The sequence below is a fragment of the Tubulanus polymorphus genome, chromosome 1 (assembly GCF_964204645.1).
Source record: "Tubulanus polymorphus chromosome 1, tnTubPoly1.2, whole genome shotgun sequence".
NCBI classification, from domain to species: Eukaryota; Metazoa; Nemertea; class Palaeonemertea; order Tubulaniformes; family Tubulanidae; genus Tubulanus; species Tubulanus polymorphus.
The window spans coordinates 26,207,427-26,229,017 of NC_134025.1; the positions used below are offsets into that span (position 1 = coordinate 26,207,427).

A 21,591-nucleotide genomic window follows, 5' to 3' on the forward strand; every position below is an offset into this window, starting at 1 on the left:
CCTTCGAACAATAATTTTCCATAACAAAAATATTGTTCAGCTAAAATTTTGCTTGTTGGAAATTTACACTTCAGTTAATTTAATAAGTAATTCAATCAAACAGTTCATATACAAATATTGGCCTATATTAAGTAAAGTAGTCACAAATAATAATACTATAACTAAAAGAGGCCCCTTGCCAGAGGAGCAAGCAAACAGACTTCACTGGTGTGAACGCTTGGTCCGTTCTAAATTGAAATGGACCAAACTTAGTCCGTTCTAATTAACATATGACAATGTGAACGTGGCTGTAATGGGCATGATATGATCTTGGTGTAATCCGATGATTACTCCAAGATATGATGAAAGACCTTCGTGAAAAGGACCAAAGCTTAGCGCTTGAAAAGTAAAAGGATTGTCAGAGTCCATTTCAAATAATTTACTGATAAACCCTCATCAATCAAGGCAACAATCCTCTAGAAAAGTATCTCTTACATCAAAATATATCTAATTTTTGCTTATGAGCATGAACACATTGACACACAGTTCACTATTTTGTCATCTCAGATGTTTTGATACAACTGTTCGCCATTTAAGGGATCATTGGTAAAATCGGTATTTTCATAGACAGCATGTTCTTCCATAGAAAACTCTTCATTGTCTGCTTCATATCCTTCATTATCCTTTTCTAGATATTTCCTTATATCTGCGATATTATCATAGTCGGCTTGTTTTCGTGGTGACTGCAGATTGATCGCTTCTAATCTAGGATCTATGTCTTCACTGTTTTCATCAGCAGATACAATCTCTAATACATCGGTGGATACTACTGGTATCGTAGACTCCGGCCTCTCGACTGGAGGTTCAAATCCCGTCTTCGTCTTTGATTTCGAAGGTTTTTTATTTCTGAAAAATATATTTTCGTTCAAACTTGAATAACTTCTCATAATATCCCCTTTATAACACTAATCAAATTTTGTTTTATTTATTGTCTTACCTATTCTGCATTTCATTACGCTGATTTCTGAATCTACTTGGTGGACCAGGCTTCATCCTAGATGGCTGACTAAAAAGCATAATATAGAATGATCAGACTCGAAGGATACCTTGGTTTCTACAATCCTGGACCCAGTTCCACAGTTGTGAGATAAGAGTTAACTCGGAGTTAAAGTTTGTTCATTTTCGATGAGTTAACTCGGAACTGTGGAACTGGACCCTGGGGCCAGTTGCTCAAAAGTTGGTTAGAATTAACCAGTGGATAGTTGACATAGTGACAATTAAAAGGTAATTGTTATTATGGTATCTATCCACTGGTTTATTTAACCAACTTTTGAGCAACTGGCCCCTGCAAACCTCGCCTGAATAATATTTATTAGCATGATTATATTATATTATTTTGACATGATTTTTTTAAAGGAAATTCGATCCTGAGAAAAACCTGAGAAATTTTCCAAATCTGAATGAAGGCAAAGGTATCGACCTATTAATGGCATGAATTGTACAAGGTTCATTCACAGAATTGATCAATTTGAGGAATATGTTTACTTACTTGCTGCATCGTTTTCTGCACAGTATTACTATCAAGATTATCAGAATTAAGATGATAACTCCTACTATCGTTGGAACAATTATTTGTATCAAATATTTCCCTTCTGGATCAAGAAAAAAAGTGTACCATTCATATATTTACTATACACGAAAATGGTATTATTTAAAATCAAATTAGAATTATAGCGATACATAACAGGTTTCATTTACAAGAGACACCAGCGTTTCGTAGAAGGAAAGTACTCGAACGCATTTTAGATTACATTTAAAATCGGTAATATTGGGCTGTGAAATTCTTCGAAAAATTTGACAAAAAATACAAAATAGTAAACAATTTAAAAGTTTTTAGCAATAGAATATATGAGCATTTTATTAGCAACCAGGAAACTGGACGCTTGACACTGCGAGTGCAATTACCTGTTCCAGATGATGTCGAATTTGTTGTGGAAAATGTTGTAGTTGATTCATTTGATACTTTGGTTGCGGTTGTTACCGGTGTACTAACTTCACTAGCTGTACTAGCTGTAATGTTTGTACTAGCTGTAATGTTTGTACTACCTGTACCAGCTGTACTACCTGCACCAGCTGTACTACCTGCACTAGCTCTTGTACTACGGGTGTTTTCATCAATTCTCCCCATATTAGATGGTTGACCACATGCAGTTATAACCAAATCTCCTTAAATACAAACAAATCAAGGTTTATATGTAATGACCTTTTACATTGTTCAACATACCACAATTTCAGTATGGTTTTTCTTAATATCTAGGTACTTGTATATAGTCTTATTTCGTAGGCATGTTATAGAAAAGATGATACCTCAACTTTTTTCACTTTTTCATCTAGAGTCCCTGTGTAGAAATATCATTACTATATATAGCTATCATATACTCACGTTATACACCATTAGATTAAAGAACTTCCTCTTTCAATCTTAACTTGTAAATGTTGTGAATATAGTTTCAATCATGACCAATGAATAATTTCTCCTTCCGTGTTAGTGTCCTTTCTTTCTCGATAACGTTCACATAGGCATTAAAATAGCGAAAGTTCTTAAGATAAGGTATATCATTCGTAGCTGCTGTGTGTCACTAATTTTATTCTTAGCTCGGTGATATATATTTTGTATACTTGAATACGAACCCAAGAGATTTGTGTCATGAACAAGTTTTTCCTTTTGAGGACATTTATATATACAACATGGAAAATCCCAATATCACTGATAGTGTTTGACTGTGTTATTGTTTGCTTAGTTATTCAAAATTTTAATGACTCAGTATATTGTCCTTCTAATTTTTCAGCTACTACAATCTAGATTCACCAGACCATGAAACCATTAACAAATATCTGTCCAATTTGGTGGAAATGTCCATCAGAAACCTTGAATTTTCATATTGCATAGAAGTTGGTGAGGTAAGTATGTAGAAAAGTGTATTTAATTCAGTGGGTCCACCTTCGCAACAGGACACTTATTAACATTGTTTGATTGCGACTTTTCAGGATGAAAGAACTATCAATCCATGTACTTTGGGTCGTATTGCTTCATACTATTACCTGCATCACAGCTCAGTTCGTGTGTTCAGAGATGAGCTCAAACCCGATTCATCAATACCAAGTCTTCTAGAGATTCTCTCGGTAACAACGATCATTTTCCCAATTTTTAATTACCGGTACTGCTATTTATTCAATTCGCCACATTGGGAAATTCATCATCTTCCATTTCTTATTGCAGTACGCTCATGAATATTCAGACCTTCCTGTTAGACACAATGAGGATCAGATCAACAGGTAAAAATCTCTTGATATACACATAATTTACTCTTCTTACATTGTGCATTCAAATATTTAGATATCGTTTCTTATATGTTTCAGCGAATTGGCGGCAAAGCTGCCATTACCAGCACCTCCGAATTCATTTGACAATTCAAATACGAAGACATTTCTACTATTTCAAGCTCACTTCGGTCGGATTCAGTTACCTTCCACTGATTATTTAACTGACACAAAATCAGTTCTCGATCAAGCCATTCGTGTACTGCAGGTATTTCAGTCTGTTTTAAAGATATGAATTCTGAGCAAATGCTGTATTTTTCATCAGTTAACAAGTTATGCGTTCAATTTGTTTCAAAGGCAATGTTGGATCTGACGGCTGATCAAGGATGGCTAGTGTCAGCTATACGTATAATACACATACTACAAATGACCGTGCAGGGTCGATGGATACATGATTCCAGTCTTCTTATGCTTCCTCACATTGAACACTATCATCTATTCTGCTTCAGGTAATAAACCAACAGATGAAATGAAATCATATGTACCCGGTATACGCCATGATATTTTTGTTTTATATTCTCTAAAGAAACCCTGAGAAATATGGATTGAAGTCACCTCCTATAGAGACAATCGCCGAGTTGGTTGTTGCTTGTGGTGGTTCTATGGAACCACTTTCCTCGATGTTACAAGGAGAACTAGCTCATCATCAAATAGAACAGGTAATAGTTTTGTTACAGACACCTGAGGATACACTTTGTTTCTTTTTGTGGGTAGGGCTTTCTGTCCTGATCAGACAAATTACTGTAAAGCAATCTTGCTTGCATCCAAGATGTGTATACATAGCTCTCAACTCACTGAAATGTTTCACTAGTTTTAAGTACCGAACATATCAATTAGTCTATCACCTGACATTTCTCATTTTTCCTTTCTAATGATTCCCCCAATATTTGAAGTTATGTTTGGAATACACGTGTAATAGTAGATCTACTAGTGGTGATTGTTTGAAAAGGGAATATTTTTTTTATATTTTATCGGTTGCATCTGACGCCCTGAATCTATCTCTGCCTTCTCCAGTCATACATGATTTTGTCACTTTCAGATTATTTGTACTATTATTTCTTATCAGACCAGATTTTTTAACCATCATTTCAGATTTTCCAAGTGATGCTTCAGATGCCTATCATTGATATGAATATTGAAGTGCAAGGTTGGTGGGAAGGACTCGATGGGCAACAAGCTAAACATGCCAACATACGACACAGAGGTACATATACCATACATTGAGCCAGTTCTGTTGATTGGTGTAAAAAGTATTTAAACAGGATTTATCTGTTCGTGGCGGATATTACCCTAATGAATAGATAAACAGTTCCTGGTGAATACATAATGTAGATACATGTACTGAATTTTGTAGAAGTGAATGTAATGCAGATTCGTATTTATTATTTTCAAGGTGGACGACGTCCTGATGAAGATTGGATACAAGTTCACGCTGACCAAGAATATGTGCTAAATATTCGTTTGACGAGGCTTAATAAAACAAAGGTATATTTTCAGTCATATATACATGCAAGTGTTAGGCATTGTGTTGATAAATTACTGAATGCATTACCAGTACATATATCTTTCAGAAAAGAGACAGCAAGGCCTTTGCCCCAAAATTCACGAAGGCCAAAGATGAAGGTTGGTTCTTGATTGTCGGCGATATCGAAAACCAGGAACTGATCGCCATCAAACGTATTGGATTCGTTCGCCAGTCGACAAATGTGACTTTATCAATATACAGTCCAGAGAATACCGGTCGCGTGATCTACACGGTTTATTTATTGAGTAACTGTTACCTCGGTTTAGATCAGCAGTATGACATCTGCTTCGACGTTTTACCACCGAGCATCGAGGCACAAGTCAACACGGAACTGAAAGGTGAACTAGAGGGACTAGATTTTGGAGACAATTCTTTGGATATGGATGAAATGCGATGATGTACAAAATACACGTAGGTGATTGGAAAATAAATATTACAAGTTTTTAGCCTATTCTTTGGTGTCTGAGGATGTTAACTTGCTATTTACTTCTATGTCCATATAATCTGTCGATACAACTAAGTGTTGTCAGGATGATGGAATTTGCTATGTACATTGTACATGTAGTAATAAACTGTGATAAATGAATTCCAATGTTTTATTTTAATTGATGTAGAAGTATCTTCAGTATATCCACTTCAGTTCCCTCCATAACCAGTCGTTTTTAATAAGTTCAGCTTGAATGCAACCATATCCAGAGCTTTTTACACAATCGAATATAGATTTGTCTTAAAAGTTACCATTGACAGAAATAGGGTAATAATGTAACCTCAATCCACTGTACATAGATGTACATATTCAAATCTCTCACAAAGCAATGACGACAAAAAAAAAAGGAAGCAACAAAATTAAACCATATTTCATTTTATTATATGTTTTTCAGCGTCATGCAAATATATATAAAAATAGTACGAGTATAACAAATCAATTATTGAGTTATTCAGTGATGCAATAGTAGCAAACTTAGCCACAGACTACCAATAAGAAAATAATAGATTTAAGTAAAACCATTTGAGGAACTAGTACAATGAAATTGTCTAGTTTTCAATTGATATATTAAGAATATATCTATCCACTTCCCTAGTGGCTGGCTATAAAACTACATGTTTGTGTAAAAAAACTTCCCATTACCAGTCTAGAGTTTTGTACTAAATTCTTATTTCTTTTTCAAACTACAATTACTCTCTAATGGTTTAAGATCTAACGCTAGAGATGTGCATTAGGATGCGTACAGGGTTGCTAACAGATTGGAGCATTTAGCTAAGAATAATGAAGAGAAGATAAATTCTAAGAGTATTAAAGAATTGTCCATGTTTTTTCCTGAGAAAATATTCAATGTCAAGTAGAAACTACCACCAAAATAGAAGTCAGCAAACCCGTACGCATCAAACTGTAAGACTCAAAATCACATATCAATATGACCTGAACGAACATGCCAACAGATGAATTTGAATAGAGATTGCATGGAATGGTGTCAGATGCAGAATGTCACATAGTTTAGTAACGCATTAATGAATCGATGACACTGGAAGGAACAATAATTTCACTGCACATTAACCAAAATTGCACAAATAAAACATATTTTACAACAAACTGCATTCATAATATGGCACTAGCCTTCCAAAACCTCAGTAAATGGAAAATCACTCAAACAATTATTCAGGGTCTACAGACAGCAATAAAACTAAAACCAAGATGATGTATATAATGTTGTCAATACTATACGATAGATGGCGTCATTGTATTTAATTGCTAGTCATTTATGCATAATGAGATTGACAAGTAAACGATTGATTTTACACGGCAATCTTACATATATGGGCCAATCTACATGTACATACACTCATATTGAAATTCTATTCACATGCCCAGTTGTGTTACAATTATAAAGCCAGGTTTTACGCTTGGCTACACAGCAGAAAGAATGGAATGTGAAGGGCATTTAACTCTTGAACTTCATAGAAAATCTTTTGTGCACAAAAAGTTCGTTATCAACTAGTCCACAATTTACCGGTATTCAATTTTTCTTCTTCAATCTTATATGCATTTGAATATAAGAAAAGCAATTTGTATCCAGGTATCATCAATACTACTTTAAAGCTTGCCTATATTACAATAACTTGTAACTGTTCCTTATCTCACAAGGTTAAATAGTAGCGTATTGATGTATACATTTAATACTGATTTTACATTGAATGTGCATTCATATACGACATATATGGTCCAATTCCATATAATCAAAATATAAGCCCATACATACATTCTCACAAAAGCAATATGATAAAGAAACTCTAATCACATTGCGATTGCGATCACATCTGACATACCAGTATTTAATGATTGAGATTATAGTAGATTCATGTCATTTTAAGCAGCAGTTGCTCATGTGTATCTTGATTATTATATTTCATCTCAAAAGTTTTGGAACTTGCACTGCGATCCAATAATCGTTTTCTAAGCTGAAAAGAAATTGTAAATGACAAGATGACAAATTTTCATAAGAGGAAACAACTGGAGATTAAGCTACCCTAAAGGCCTAAAAGTTTGATATCAAACTACTCACTTGATCACCATTAGGCCTACTTAAGCTTCAAAAATTCTTCCAAAGTTTCATCTTCCACTGCCGTCTCAAATTGTTGATAATCCTGAAAGCAATTAATAGTTAAGGCGGATATTCCTATGATGATTGATACTACTACCGGTATACTATACTATAACTTACGCCACAATACTGATCCCCATTCGCAATTTGAGGAGGGAGAGCCTTGGGATCACCAGCTATTTCTCTCATTCTCGTTTTTTCATCTGTATTTGCAGAAATATCAACCTTTTCATATTGAATCTTTTTACCATCTAATATCATCTCGATTCTCTGCTGATGTTTTTTGATCTATCATCATAAGAAATAAATGAAAATTGTGCATCAATTCTATCATTTGCTTTACCCATACTCATTATTTATATAAATTCCAACAATAAATGCATTAATAAATTGATTATAGACGGACGCCGGGCGCCGAAGGCGCCCGGAGGACGTCCCTTTGGTAAACGCGTATATGTGGATACTACGAAGTGTCTTCTTAACCGATTCTGACTAGCTGACAAAGTCAGAAAAAAATGACGTCACTTGACGTCCGGTTTGAAGTTCATGGGGAAATCGGAAGTAGAATTACGTCACGCTAAAATCCGGCAGCCCATTAACTAAAATAAGGCAATTTATGGATCGGGTTATTTCAGAATTTATTTATTTCATGAAATTTCGAACAAGATTGGGTCGATGAATAGTTAAACAATGAACCGCGTTGATCGAACGAGTTCGAAAATAGCTGAAATCCCCTTAGCAACGGGAGCGAATTCGATAAACAAACCACGCGCCGGCGCCCGGTTCAGTTATCATCGCAGGTTCGAATCCCGGAGAATTACGCTCTCGCGCGCGTGCGACAGTCAACCCCAGCCGCAGCGCTGAAATATTTAATCATTTATCAAATTTAATGACCCTAAAACTGCGATGAGTCGTGTTGTCACGATTTGCTTAACATTTCAAGGCAGCGCGGGGGATCGGCGGCACGGCCGACATCGCGGTCGTCAAAAACATTAGTCTTCGCCCCTTCTTTCACCAAATAAGGAATTCGGTACCGCTGGCCACGTGCACTATTAACTTTGAGCCGTAGATTCCCGGATCTCGACATTACCGGAGGATTAGAAACAAATAAATATTTTTCGCGAGAGAAATCAATTTTTGTATTGACATTTGAATTTTACTGCTGATAATTAATTCAATTTGACTTTCTGGCAGAAAAAAATTATGCGATCGATGCGTTTCAATGTGTCTTCCTTTACTTTTCGAATGGAGCTAATCTCTAAATTAACACCAGGTCAAATTCTTCAATCTTGCAAACCGTCTCAGTTTCACCATAATGTCGGTGTTTTTACATTTCGGGTATTACAAAGTATGGTTTATAAACCATTGAAAAATTCCTGATACAAATCGAAATAGTAATCTTTTTAGCAGTGGTAAACCGACCTACCCCGGGTAGCCAAAGACCATTATTTGTTTAGTTAAGAAATTGGTCAAGTTATTTTCATAGAAAATTGAATTTCATTTGATCTACAGATGCAATGAACAGGTTCATTACAATTTTCCTAATCAAAATATAAGCCAAAATTTTTAATAACCAGAAATTAATCGAACCTTAAAGTTGAAGTTTCATCTTTCTTTCCCCCACCACTTAACTAAATGGCATTAGTTTTCATTTTTCCAAGCTTAACAGTAAGAATTGATTTAATTTCTTCAATAATTTAATGCTCGGGGCCCAAATCTACAGAACAATTTCAACGTCGAAATAAAATTGATAGACTTTAAGACTTAGTAAGAGTTTCTTTCCAGTTTCATTGACAACAATTAATTTTCTCGGTGTTTTAGTCACTGACATTATTTTGTATGGAAGACCTCAGACGACATACGAGATATGAGATATAACATACGAGATATGAGATGCAACATACGAGATACGACATATGACATACGAGGTACGACTTATTTACAGTACGGGTGTCCGTCCGCTAGCGCCACCGCAGTGTATGTTTTTTCAATATTTACTGCATATAAATCGTTTAACATGGTGACGCGTACAGTCATCGTCAATTATATGAAAACCAACATAGTCAACATTTTATTCAAACCAGAAATAGATTTCTTTTGGATAATGGACACCTGGACCGGACACAACGATTAGGCCATACTGTGAACACCCTGGACTAGGCGCGCCGGCCGTTCCTCTCCCGCGGGCGACGAAAGGTTTTTCAAATCACAAAACTAAAAAGATATCAAACTGTTCAAGTTCATAATATTATGCTATTTCTTGTCTTCCTTTGGTCTGAAAACGGCCTGGTGTTCAGGAGCCGGGGTTCCGGTTACTCACTGCCTGCAGAAAAAATAACTACTGTTCACCGCCCGCCGTAACCGCCGGCTTTTCTGCATCAGAAATCAAAATTCTAAATCCGCAGCCGGAAATCCCGGCTCCCTTGTACCCCTCCTCAGCTGTTTGACACCCCTGCCTGAGTTCTTGAATCCCAAACAACCAGGGAACCCGTATATCGCCCTGGTATCCAGATTAAGAACTCCCGTGCACTCTCTCAAGGTGTGAAATCCCCAGCTAAATTCCATCCCTATCGAGCTACCGGGGCAGACTGGTGAGTCCACTAGACCAGCCGTTGAGAGTCGAGACTGGCCAGTTTTCGCTAACCGTCAGGGCAGTATGCGGCACTGTCTTTCTGAAGCCATAGTCTGGGGTCCTCCCCTGAAAATTTGTTCAATTTAGGTACTTGTGTATTCTGAGGGCTTTTTGGCTATCTTTTTTTCTGACATCTTTCATGAAAAGGGCCAATGGCTGAATCTGTTACATATTATAGGCTATACCAAAGCTTTTGACGAAAGACCAACGATATGATAGGGTCAAATTATACTGATAATAAACATTGTTATTGAATTTGAATTCAACATTCTTGACTGTGTTGGGACCTCAATTCATACAATCAAACTGAGATATTGCGATAACCAAACCATTAACTTACTTCTTGATTTGACGAGACGGTCGAAAAATACAAAACAATGCCCATCTTGCGTTAGTTGAATGATGTAGGCCTAGTACCACAATAAACCCAAATGGTAACTTGAGTCTTGACAGTCAGTGGTGACTCCAGATTTATTCAAAGGCAGCACGGACAGCCTGTATATGAATTCAAATTCAGTTTATTGATACAATTTATATTTTAACGTATGGCACGCAATATTATCGTGTTGAGTTGAGCGTCAACAACTGTCAACGGGCCCAGTGTAACGTGCAGTGTCGTATTGGTTTTGCCGTTGATATAATCGCATAAATAAAAGCCTCCTCGAGACCAGTTGGTGGGCTTGGTTGGGGGTGAAAGAACGAATAAAACAGGAGTATCATAAAAAGCCCCCGGAACTCTTAAATCGATTTAATTTCTTTCAGTTTATCTTACGATTTAGGGGGCCTCAATCCAGGCAACCTCACGCACAGGGGCTCGTATCAGAGTTGTAGGTAATGTAAAAACGATGATAATCTGTTAATCAAATGTATATAGTAGTTATTTTATATATACTATTACTATAGACATTCAGGATTAACTAATAATATTAGATTATCGGCGTTGGCATTACCTACTACAACTCTGATACGAGCCCCTTGACCTCACGGATGACATTTATTCTCATACAACAATTATACAAAATGCCAAGAGTACTCGAGGAATTAATGTAAGCTCCTCACGTGGACTTTCAAAAACAACTAGTAGTCCAACCACGCAGAGAATTATGGAATCGGGAACTGCTGTGAATATTCCCGGAGTCACCCCTCTTAGGGTTGAGGATAGTTCCGATCAAAACGACGAACCCGGAAATGAAATTCATGTATTTTAATTCATAATTTTTTTCAAGGTATTTAAATTCTATGAGTATATTCAATACACGTTATAGTACCGTAGCAAATGCTTGTGCACCAGTCGTTTCTAGAATATTTCAAGGGATGCTGGTAATTTTTGTGTTTTTGCATAACGTTTTATTAGTCTGTGTTTTCTCCGTTTTTAACACACAAATATTTAAGTCTCTGATTTAAGACGAGCTTCACTTATGGCTAGGTACTAGATCTAAGGTGTAGGTCTATAACCTAGCCATTCTTCCCAAAAAGGGAATCCCATGAAATGGTGTGGTATTCGGGACCAGTCCAGGGCAGCAGTAAACACGAGTCAGGAGGGCCTTGTGTGATGCAAAAAGTTTTTGTCCCCAGACCCCAGTGTCCTGGAATGGAAGACTTTACTAATATAGCCCATATAAAAAAGACACTAGGTTGCTGGGGTCAAAAACTTTTTGCATTAGACCCCTATGGACTCAAAGCTGGACCATCTGATTTATTGTTTATTTTTGCCAAAATTTTTGACCTCAACTAGGTTACATTCCTCATTATAAACTCCTTTCAAAATATGTCAGTACTCCTGTCCCCATAACCTAATGTGCAGTGATTCATGTATTATCTTGCTGCGTTTTTATTTGACGTACCGACATATCATTTTAGACTGAAGGAAGGTGGTAAGGACCACCCGGAATAGTTCTATAGGCCTATTTTCATGAACTTTTTAGTCATTCAATTAGGCCTAGGCCTATTATGGAATCTACGTTCATTGTTTCATCATGGAGACTGTGATCAACTGATTCATTGCCAGTCAGGCTTGGCCTGGGGGCACTGGGGCCTCTGACACAAATTAATTGATCTCACCTAGTATTCAAACTAGGTACCGTACAAAAAATATTTTTTCATAACATAGGCCTACCTGGGACAATTTGTAACACAAATTGATTTTCGTAAAAGTAGGTTTCAGACAGAATTACAGGCCTATTTAGGCATCACTTCATATACTGGGTCCAGTTCCACAGTTCTGAGTTAAGATCTAACTCTGAGTTAATCAAATAAATGAACTAACCTTTTTAACCCAGAGTTAACTCTAACTCAGAACTGTGGAACCGGGTCCAGCCTGTTACAATTTCATTTTTCACTCTTTCATGAGCTATTGTGCTTTATCTTTTAAAATTGATTGTGCCGGTATCTGATTTTACCATTCTTATCTAGAAATCTGATTGCGTAAATAATAGGATCAAATATTATAAAAGTGCGTACTTCTGCTTTTTTAGGTTAAACCTAAATATAAATCTGTTGAGTCAAGTTTAGTGTTTTTCATTTCAAACTCAAGAGATCTCTACAGTATGGAATTCTGACCAAAAGATTTTCTCAAGTCGATTCTTTAAACTGGGATTTTTTCATTCATATAATCAGTGACATCATAGCATCAGCACAAATGGATATTTAATTTGAAGGACTGACTTTGACCTTGAAATATCAATTCAATATCGTGGACAGTAAGGCTTCATCTCCTTGGTGACAGAGAATTAAACAAAATTTCTAAATAGATGGAGCTGTGAGGCATTGATTTTATTATCATAATGAAAGCATTTGTATCACATGACAGCATCACTTGGTCGTCGCTGACGACGACGTATAGATTCTGATGTAGCTGTATTGATTTTCTTGGCGTTCTGCTGTGGTAATCAGTGGATGTTAATCAGCTGTATTCATCGAGGTAGGTACAACAAAAATCTTGTTTCTTCACTGACTTTTTTCAGTAGGCATGTTATTAGAAAACGTAGTTTGAATTGACTAAAACTGCAAAATGATAAGTTGCTTATGAATTCGATATAATTGTTACTGGGCTTAGATATACTCATTTTGCAAGCAGAAATCCATGGTGGGTATAGTATTGATGCCTATACCATATGGACATTGATGATTTCAGCCATGGTCAAAGGTTCGTGTATGTTGTAGCATTTGCAATTATTGTTATATGGTTCTTTATAAAATTGTTGCAGTGATATCCAGGGTTGAAAACAGTGGATAAGTAGTCATTCAAAATGCATTTCATCACTGCGTTCAATTTTACATGAATGTCTTTTTTCATTGTCATTCGTTGCAGGAAAATGAATCGGGCACCTGGGATTTTTAGTATTCGAAACGTTTAAAACGATTTTCATGAGCCATGATTTAAAATTCAAATCGTTTGAATCGAAATAAGATATTCTGGTTTTGATGGTACAAATAATAGCCAAACTAATCTAACTATGATGCTGGCATTCAGTTCTATCTAAGGTTTATGAAAATAGATGAAACATTTGTAACTGATATTTCAATGAAATTCCCTTATATTCATAAGCCTATATACCAGGAACTTTTATAGAAATTGCTAATATTAATATTCCATTTAAAACGTTATACCAGATATGTTATTGGCTATTTGTATGTATTTACCGAATACGAAGCTGCAATGAATGAAGCTATTCTATATGATGAATTGTCGTGTCACTGGCACTGTATGAAATTTTAATTCGTCGTTAATTATTATTCACTTGATGAATATGGCCTGGAAGTGGGCTGTATCTGTTGAGTGCGTGTATGTGTGTCTATATATGATGAATATGTCTGGCTGCCAATATTGCTGTCGCTAGTCCTCATCATCAGCTTCAGAAATCAATCCGTCTAGAAGCCTTTGACAAATTAATCATCCACGTATTATTAATTATCATATGTTCACATTCTTATAAGCTGGTAATATTTACCTCGGATTGATCTAAATCGCTGGACAGAGATCGTGTAAACCATCGAATAAATTATCCCTTGATCATAATTATATGCGTAGGCTATCAATGAAGTACAGATACAATTTCTTTGCAAAGGTCAATTTTTTTTACTAAGAATGTTATTCAAGACATCCAATTAGATTTTTAGAAAAGAATTCAAATTTGGATGCAGAGTTATTTTGCTTTGAAGGATTTGTCTTCATGAGAGGTTCTTCATTTAAACTTTATTGATCTGTAATGAATATGGTGGCCTGGGGATGCAGTTTTGAATTTCATAATAGATATTTTGCGGAGGGGTGAATTTTCATTAGGTTTTATTTTCATTCGTATTTTATGTTAGTGATATTTATGGATATACAGGTGCACGATACTCTCAAATTACGTTTCCAAAAACAGTAGTGTTTTCCATCGATGTATAATGGTATGAATACATGTTTTGACTAAAAATGTTCGTATGAAAATATCAGATCAATTTGTGAATATATGAGACTAAGAATAAGGCTTTGAGTCCAAGTCAAATGCAAGCTTCATCATATCAGTAAGATCTAAGTGTGGGTTGGACAACTGTTAAAATCTTTCTTTGTGCCGACTTATAGACAGAAGCTGTAAGACAGCTGATCTCTCTGGGAGTAATTCGATTTCCAGCACGAAACAAGTCAGCAGCGGTTCAAGCGAAAGTTATCTTAGCATGTTTGCATTCGCAGCGAGATGTATCGCCAACTGGTAGTGCGCAGGGACTATTGTCGCATTGGTTCGATATTCATTATTCAAATTTTTTCATACCAAACCTGTGTTACAAGTCCCTGTGTGCAACACCATTTAATGTTGTTTCCCGCTTCAAAACCTGATAAGCCGTCTCTTACTTTCAAATCATAAGGAACTTTGAATTACATGTAGTACAGATTTTTTCAAGAAAAAAATGGGATGGCAATAGGAAAGAAAACAAAAATTTTTTTTTTTTTATAATAGGCGTTTTTAAAGTCCAAGTAATACTGGAGCCATACTCCAAGTAATTAGAAAAAGGCATTTGAACGATTTGTATCCCATATAGCAGTTCAAAAGAAAATACATATATAATGACCTAAGCATGTTGTATTTAGATCAAATCTCCATGCTGGTTGAATTTTATAAAAGTTTTTTTGTAAAAACATATTTATCGCCTGAAACATTGCCTTTCATAAAGTTACAAAAGAAAATAGAAGTTACATGTTTAATGCACAAGGAGCGTTAAGCTCTTTTTAAGTAACATACAATTTAACTATTAATTTACTCCAAATTTTGATATGAAAACCTGAATGAAACTTTTAACAATATATGTCTAACATCAAAAACCATAAATGCCATCGATGACTGGCTGTTGTTTTGGTGTAAATGTTACCATGGTAACCGCAGAGACCCAAGAGTCGTTAGCAATAAAGTTACTCGTAGATTTTCCAATTCCGTATTCAGTACTGATCTACCTGTTGCATGTGTTGCAATATGTCCTGGTATCATAATTTGAGGAACTAGAAAAAAAATCTGCAGTTGATTGTTCCAACTGACGTTAATTTTATCTTGTCATTTAATGATTACTCCAAGGTTTTATGAAATTAGAAGCTCCATGAAAGAGGAATGTACAGGTCATATTCGGCTGTAGACCATGATGGATATTTAGAAATAATTTTTGGCCCGTCCTCAAAAATCGTTCATTGTTTCAAAGTTCTAAAAGTGGGAATGTAAAGGCAAATCACTGAATCGATTATTGAGAAATTATTTTTTCACTGTCAAATTGATTCATATTTAGCTGACAAGTTTTTCTCCATCTTTATACAAATTTTTCTTTAATCAACGTAGTTCTATTGGAAGCGTTTTTAATGATTATAAGAAAGTGAGCTCGTTTTTAATCGTTTTTTGTTTGTGAATTTTGGGATCCACCCATGTATTGAATTATCTGTCATTCCGTTTGAAATTAATGCTATGAACAAGTCACAGGTGGTGGTGTATAATACATGTACATAAATGCCTGGTGACTGGAAGCAGGATAATAATATTCCCAGGTTCGGTTTTTGATCAATGGATTATTTATTCCATGAGCTTAACCCGCATTCAAATATATTGCATAACACTAAAAACAGCAAATAAATGTTATTTCCAGTTACGGATTAGAGTCAGTTTGTGGTGTGTGCATTGTATGTTATGCAGAAATTATAACGCCATTTCAATTTGTTTTGTCCCCGGAGACCTACGACTATCGGTCGCTGTTGTTGATTTTTTACTCAGTTTATTCATCTATTCGCTAGTTCTATGTATCATATGTTTCTGACATCGAGTGTATGTCTATATTTTACAGGAATTATGAACTGGTTAAGTCTGGTGGTTGAACCCTAAAGAAGTGTTACACCAGTAGACTAACAACAGCAGCAGCAGCTACAGCAGCAGCGACAGCAGCACCATCATGGTGTTTGAAAGCTTAGTGGCTGACTTGTTGAATCGCTACTTGGGCAAATATATCCAGAATTTGAACACAGAGAATCTAGATGTTGGCATATTCAGCGGTAAGTTCAACGGTTTAATCAGTTATAGCATGGACTCTAAAAAAGTCCATGCAAATTGCAAGATATTCCTTCCAAACCAGTTTTGATAGAAAACAGGATGCACATGAAAATTTGTGTAAAATCAAGAGGGGAAATTATTAGTGACTTGGCAATTGGTTATTCTGTGTGGGTACAAACTGCAGGGGTCTAGTCTTAGAATATTAGTTCCTTAGGATCCGTCATCATGAAATTACTTTCAAACTGACACCTCAAGGTGAATATGATGCTGCTATGATATACACATGTACAATGTTTGGAAAATACGAAACTGGATTATATGCCTTTGTGGAGGGTGAAACTGCCCTAGACATTTTTCCTCCATTGTTCTTTCAGCGTGATGATGAATAATGATTCCACTATCTCACAGGCGGAATCAATGCGAAATTACTGTTTTGTTAATATCATTTTGATTTATTCGCTTTATTTATTGCCTGAACATTCGTTGCAAGGATTATTTCCTCCTATATTCCGCTTTCAATGAATTTGCTGTATGTCGACATATAGACTCGGTTGAGATAAATTGATGATAGTATTATATCGACTGCCAACAGAAGCGATACGTGGAATTAGAATTAAATTTACCAGCGCAGGAGACATTATCAAGTCTATAGAATACTGGTTATCTGACTTCATCTGCAAATGTTTTACATTAGTCGACTCCACAATGAGAGTGATATGTAGAATTTGAATTAAATTCACCTGCAGGAGCCATTATCAATTTCATCGTATTCTGGTTGTCTGACTTCATCGACAAATGTTTTACCATTAGTCGGTATAATATATGAAAAGAAATTCATAATTCATTATAATCATGTTTGCGATTTAGCCCTCTTCATCAACGCTCGGAGTGGATTTATTTCTGTCCCGGTATTATTGATTATATGTTATTATTACTTAATAAATGTACTACACGGCTCTCCTCGAGTCAGACTGTTAATATACAGCTGCGAGGAATAAAGAAAAATGAAAATCGGCTTTTAATTAAATAAAGCTTAATTCAATACTCACAATTGAATACTCTGTTACTCAACGAATCTCACGTTGTAATTAGTTTCCGCTAGACGTTCTTCTGTCGTTCGTACCCTGTGGATAAATCTTACTTTTTATGCCTTGTAAATGCCATAAGTCACCACGCTGGCAGTTCGACACTAGCTGGCGGTATTTTGACATTTTCAGCGAAATTACTGTGAAAGCCTATCTATCAAAGCGCCGTAGACTTATTATTTTTCAATTTACTTTCATTATTTCGCGTGAAAATCTCTGAGACTGAACTCGCTGAAAAACGTTGAATAATGAAAATGCGACTAAGAGTTGACATTCGTTTAGACTAACATTTATATTGATGAGTTTCAATTGTTCATTTTAGGACAAGTTGAACTTTCACATCTTCAGTTAAAACCTGAGGCATTGGTAAGTCATGAATCGATACTGTAATGATACATGCCTGACAAAATAAATCCCTGACATTTTGAATTATGTTCGATTTTGTTCATATTGCAGTTTGAACTCGATTTACCAATTGAAGTTAAAGCTGGTTATGTCGGTAAGTAATTGAAAAGTCATTCATTTCTGCATCGACGCAGATAACTGTCACTTCCTTATAAGGAGTTAGCATCCCCGAGGACCCACCTACATAGAATCAATATTTCATTGCTGCAAAGACACATTTTATTATCATGGTGTGGTCACGATTGTTAATCAGATTTGACGTAGATATCGATCTTTGCAACGAATACTGGCGCTTGTTTTCTTTAACGCTTGTATTCATCGTGAAAAAAGTACTCATGCCTCCTCGATCATCTTCCTGATAATTTTCGGATACATCTACGTAGTGTAAAGGCTTATTTATAGAATGATCGTGACAATTCTCTCGTAGTGTGACATTTATGATGACCTGTGGTGCTGAGGCCATCAGAAGACATACTGAAATATACCCTTATAGCCTTATCATGCCTTTCATAGAATAGGTGAAACTGAAGTCAAGCAAATGATGATATCAATAATTTATTAATCTCTTGTTGCGTTATGAGTGGATGATATTTCAAATACCTGGTATCAGTGAGCACATTGATGTGATATAAGAACAAATGTTTCAAATGTCAGGACAGTCACTCTGAGAATGCATGTTCATCTCGAAAATCATCAGTGAATATCATAATAATCAGGGTTTAAGTTACAAATATGGACTGTTAACTATAACATCTGATTTTCAAAATTCACATCAGGTTCAGCTTTTAGTTTCTCCCTGTAAAACACGATAAGCCATTAGAAGCATATTCTAATGGCTTGTGATTAATTATCAGAACTTTGAAATTCAATTTAATCGCTAATCATGGTATGGGCTTTTGATTGGTAATTAGTCTAAAAGCGACATATGGATGTTGAAAGACAGGGTATCTTGATGTATAAGATTGATAGATGTTTAATATATACCCTACTGCTATATATCAAGAAGCTGATTTTCCTTCTGGGCAGGATTTTTTTTTCAAGTTCGACCATCCTCAGCTGGTTTGTAGTGTGGGTTAGATTCTAACCAGATGGTTTTTATATGGTCAGTCGTCTTGCCCCTTGGTAGACGATGTATGGTGGTGATTCATTGTAATTGCCATTCGCAAAGCGTTTCATATCACTGCCTGCCTGTCTCCGTGGATGATTGATAAGATAAACACGGGCTTGTCTTTGGCATTAAGATTGTGCGACAGAGTATCATCGAGCTATTAACCTTGCAGTGAGCAATAAGCAATACCGTAACTGTTATTTTCCCGCTTTTTAGGTAAGATCAAAGTGAATATACCGTGGACAAGTTTATACACTTTACCAGTTATTGCTACATTGGATGATGTATATATCCTCGCCGGGCCGGTGTCCGATCGAAAATATGAAGGTGCCGAACAAGAGAAAGCATTCCTTAATGCCATAAAGCGTCAAAAACTCGCGAAGTTAGAAAACCCATCATTAGGAAATGGTACGTCGGAAATGAATCGTTAATCACAATGATACCTGTTGAATCTGAAGTAGCGTTTCTTGATGTTATAGATTTGTTCTCTTCATTCCAGAAAAAGAAGATGATCCTGGTTTTTTTGACAAATTGGCATCAACTATAATCAACAACATTCAAGTAAGGAGATAAGAGATTCATGTAATCAGTCATTTGCATCGAAAAACCTGTGAATTGTGAAATATTTTCACATTCGATTTCTAGGTGTTTGTAAAAAACATTCACATTCGTTATGAAGATAAGGTTACGAATCCTGATCATCCATTTGCGTGTGGTATCACAATTAAGAGCCTTTCAGCTGAAACTACCAACAAACAATGGCAGGTGACACATATAGATGCCAATGCACCAATGATTCACAAGGTATGTCAGGTTTAAGTATGCCGAGTATTTTGATCAGTCTGGGTTAGAATAATATTGCTGATGAAAATGAACTGTAACAAGATTCAATGTAGACGTATATCTGCTGCATTTTAGTGATGAAACTTTTTACCTTTTATCTTATTTTTTGTAGGTGGTATCATTGGATGGCTTGTCAGTATACTGGAATCCATATCTACCTGAACAGAGTCTTGTGAAATTGAAGCTTCACACTGATGCATGGCGGGTAAACACAGTTTATTCGCTTATGAAAAGTAATACTGAAGCAATTATTCTCCGCTTTATTTCTCATGATATACTCGTGATTTGTTACAGAATCTTCTGAAGAATTCCATTGAATCACATAGTATTATGAATGAGGACTTTGATTTTAGTGAGTACATCTTCAGTATATATAGTGGTTATTATACAAACAAAGGCGTTTTCTAATGAAGATTTCTCCTTTGTTTTCAGTTGTAAAACCAGTCTCAGCTGTCATGAAAGTCATTCTCAATAAATCAGATGAGTTTTCCTTGCCTAAGATATTAGTGGATTTCTTGTTGAAGGATTTTGACGTCATGATCTCCCGACAACAAGTGAGTACTGCCTTTGCTAGTAGCCTGCATTTTGTGACTTCACGATGTCTAACTAGATATTATGATTGACAAGTCTCACATGATTTTCTCCCACTTTTTCCAGTTTCTCAATATTCTCAGTCTTGCCGAATCATTCAAAATGATGAAAGTCAACGAACTCTATCGCAAGTACAGACCAAATGTCCCCTTGCGAGGTAATGCAAAAATGTGGTGGCGGTATGCTTTTACGGCCTATGTTGAAAACTTCTATCGACCATACACCTGGAAGCATATCAAAGAACACAGGTAAATCTGGTGGATAATTTCATTCATTTTTATTTCAGTAGCTGTTAGGTTTTTATAAATGAATTATTGAAATTTCAGAAACCTGTATCGCAAGTATAAAGATGCATTCAAAAAGTACCTAGAAGACAGGTCTGACCAGAAAGTAAGAAGCAGTCTGCTTCAAATGGAAGATAACCTTGACCTTACGAATATTGTTCTTGCTCGAGAAGAAGCCAAACTTCAGGTCGGTATAACCGGGGACGTGGCCTCCCTGATATAATAGAGCTGAGAATTGAATAAATGATAGACTTCTGAAAATATTGCAGTATCTGCATGAAGCCCCTGAAAGAGCCAAACGCAAGAAAAAAGAAAGCTGGTTCGCTGGTTGGTTTAGTTCTGATGATGAAGAGGAAATTGACATCGCCCCAGATAAGAATAGAGGTTTGATATACTTGGAGTTGTTTGATATAATCATTGAATTATTATGTATTGATATATTTTTATATTTTACTCTTCGGAATTTAGACTGGTTTTCTAAACTGACCCCTGAAGAAAAGAAACAATTCTATGAAGGCATTGGTTATGATGAAAATGCTAATGTAGTGGATCGACCGGCTGATGTAAGGAAGGACATTCAACAGTTATTGAATTCTTGTTTTTCATGCATTAGAATATGTATGGTACCAGTGTTTGATTTCAATTCTTTTATTAT

General features: G+C 35.8%; 4 protein-coding genes across 5 annotated transcripts in view; 2 read left to right on the forward strand and 2 right to left on the reverse strand.

The window, feature by feature from the left end:
* LOC141901361 (activating signal cointegrator 1 complex subunit 3-like) overlaps positions 1 to 5,456 on the forward strand; it is a 28,695-nt gene extending 23,239 nt beyond the window's left edge. The window contains exons 32-40 of the mRNA XM_074788558.1: positions 2,829 to 2,940; positions 3,028 to 3,162; positions 3,260 to 3,315; positions 3,400 to 3,568; positions 3,658 to 3,809; positions 3,887 to 4,019; positions 4,453 to 4,564; positions 4,754 to 4,845; positions 4,932 to 5,456. Coding sequence (XP_074644659.1) covers positions 2,829 to 2,940; positions 3,028 to 3,162; positions 3,260 to 3,315; positions 3,400 to 3,568; positions 3,658 to 3,809; positions 3,887 to 4,019; positions 4,453 to 4,564; positions 4,754 to 4,845; positions 4,932 to 5,282 — 1,312 coding nt within the window. The 3' untranslated portion in view covers positions 5,283 to 5,456. The remainder of the gene's footprint in view (positions 1 to 2,828; positions 2,941 to 3,027; positions 3,163 to 3,259; positions 3,316 to 3,399; positions 3,569 to 3,657; positions 3,810 to 3,886; positions 4,020 to 4,452; positions 4,565 to 4,753; positions 4,846 to 4,931) is intronic.
* Positions 56 to 2,663, reverse strand: LOC141901353 (uncharacterized). Its single transcript, XM_074788546.1, has 5 exons — positions 2,423 to 2,663; positions 1,945 to 2,205; positions 1,529 to 1,631; positions 977 to 1,045; positions 56 to 885 (listed from the first exon to the last, which is right to left on the reverse strand). Exons 2-5 carry the CDS (start codon positions 2,165 to 2,167, stop codon positions 543 to 545), a joined length of 738 nt encoding a protein of 245 aa, XP_074644647.1. The 5' UTR covers positions 2,168 to 2,205; positions 2,423 to 2,663; the 3' UTR covers positions 56 to 542.
* A 289-nt stretch (positions 5,457 to 5,745) lies between the features above and the next one.
* Positions 5,746 to 10,610, reverse strand: LOC141909012 (SH3 domain-binding glutamic acid-rich-like protein 3). 2 transcript variants are annotated; one of them, XM_074799340.1, is made up of 4 exons: positions 10,458 to 10,610; positions 7,606 to 7,773; positions 7,447 to 7,528; positions 5,746 to 7,342 (listed from the first exon to the last, which is right to left on the reverse strand). In XM_074799340.1, exons 1-3 carry the CDS (start codon positions 10,500 to 10,502, stop codon positions 7,463 to 7,465), a joined length of 279 nt encoding a protein of 92 aa, XP_074655441.1. In that variant the 5' UTR covers positions 10,503 to 10,610; the 3' UTR covers positions 5,746 to 7,342; positions 7,447 to 7,462. The 2 variants fall into 2 exon arrangements, with proteins under 2 accessions (XP_074655441.1, XP_074655448.1); XM_074799347.1 differs by lacking the exon at positions 5,746 to 7,342 and having other exon boundaries at positions 7,442 to 7,528.
* A 689-nt stretch (positions 10,611 to 11,299) lies between these two features.
* The window catches only part of LOC141909003 (intermembrane lipid transfer protein VPS13A-like), a 30,454-nt gene continuing 20,162 nt past the window's right edge, over positions 11,300 to 21,591 (forward strand). Inside the window, 14 exon segments of the mRNA XM_074799328.1 lie at positions 11,300 to 11,343; positions 16,418 to 16,622; positions 18,028 to 18,071; positions 18,162 to 18,204; positions 19,435 to 19,626; positions 19,718 to 19,779; positions 19,864 to 20,022; positions 20,174 to 20,266; positions 20,356 to 20,413; positions 20,494 to 20,615; positions 20,719 to 20,900; positions 20,979 to 21,123; positions 21,206 to 21,320; positions 21,405 to 21,499. Of these exon segments, the coding sequence (XP_074655429.1) occupies positions 16,523 to 16,622; positions 18,028 to 18,071; positions 18,162 to 18,204; positions 19,435 to 19,626; positions 19,718 to 19,779; positions 19,864 to 20,022; positions 20,174 to 20,266; positions 20,356 to 20,413; positions 20,494 to 20,615; positions 20,719 to 20,900; positions 20,979 to 21,123; positions 21,206 to 21,320; positions 21,405 to 21,499 (1,410 nt within the window). The 5' untranslated portion in view covers positions 11,300 to 11,343; positions 16,418 to 16,522.

Bases quoted from the DNA above. Each gene is read 5' to 3' on its own strand.
- LOC141909012 (XM_074799340.1), bottom strand. From the start codon at position 10,502: ATGGGCATTGTTTTGTATTTTTCGACCGTCTCGTCAAATCAAGAA. The intron at 7,774-10,457 runs GTAAGTTAATGG...TTATGATGATAG, and splicing joins CCGTCTCGTCAAATCAAGAA to ATCAAAAAACATCAGCAGAG. The intron at 7,529-7,605 runs GTAAGTTATAGT...AATTGCTTTCAG, and splicing joins ATGGGGATCAGTATTGTGGC to GATTATCAACAATTTGAGAC.
- LOC141901353 (XM_074788546.1), bottom strand. From the start codon at position 2,167: ATGGGGAGAATTGATGAAAACACCCGTAGTACAAGAGCTAGTGCAGGT. The intron at 1,046-1,528 runs GTAAGTAAACAT...TATGCTTTTTAG, and splicing joins TGCAGAAAACGATGCAGCAA to TCAGCCATCTAGGATGAAGC. The intron at 886-976 runs GTAAGACAATAA...TATATTTTTCAG, and splicing joins CGTAATGAAATGCAGAATAG to AAATAAAAAACCTTCGAAAT.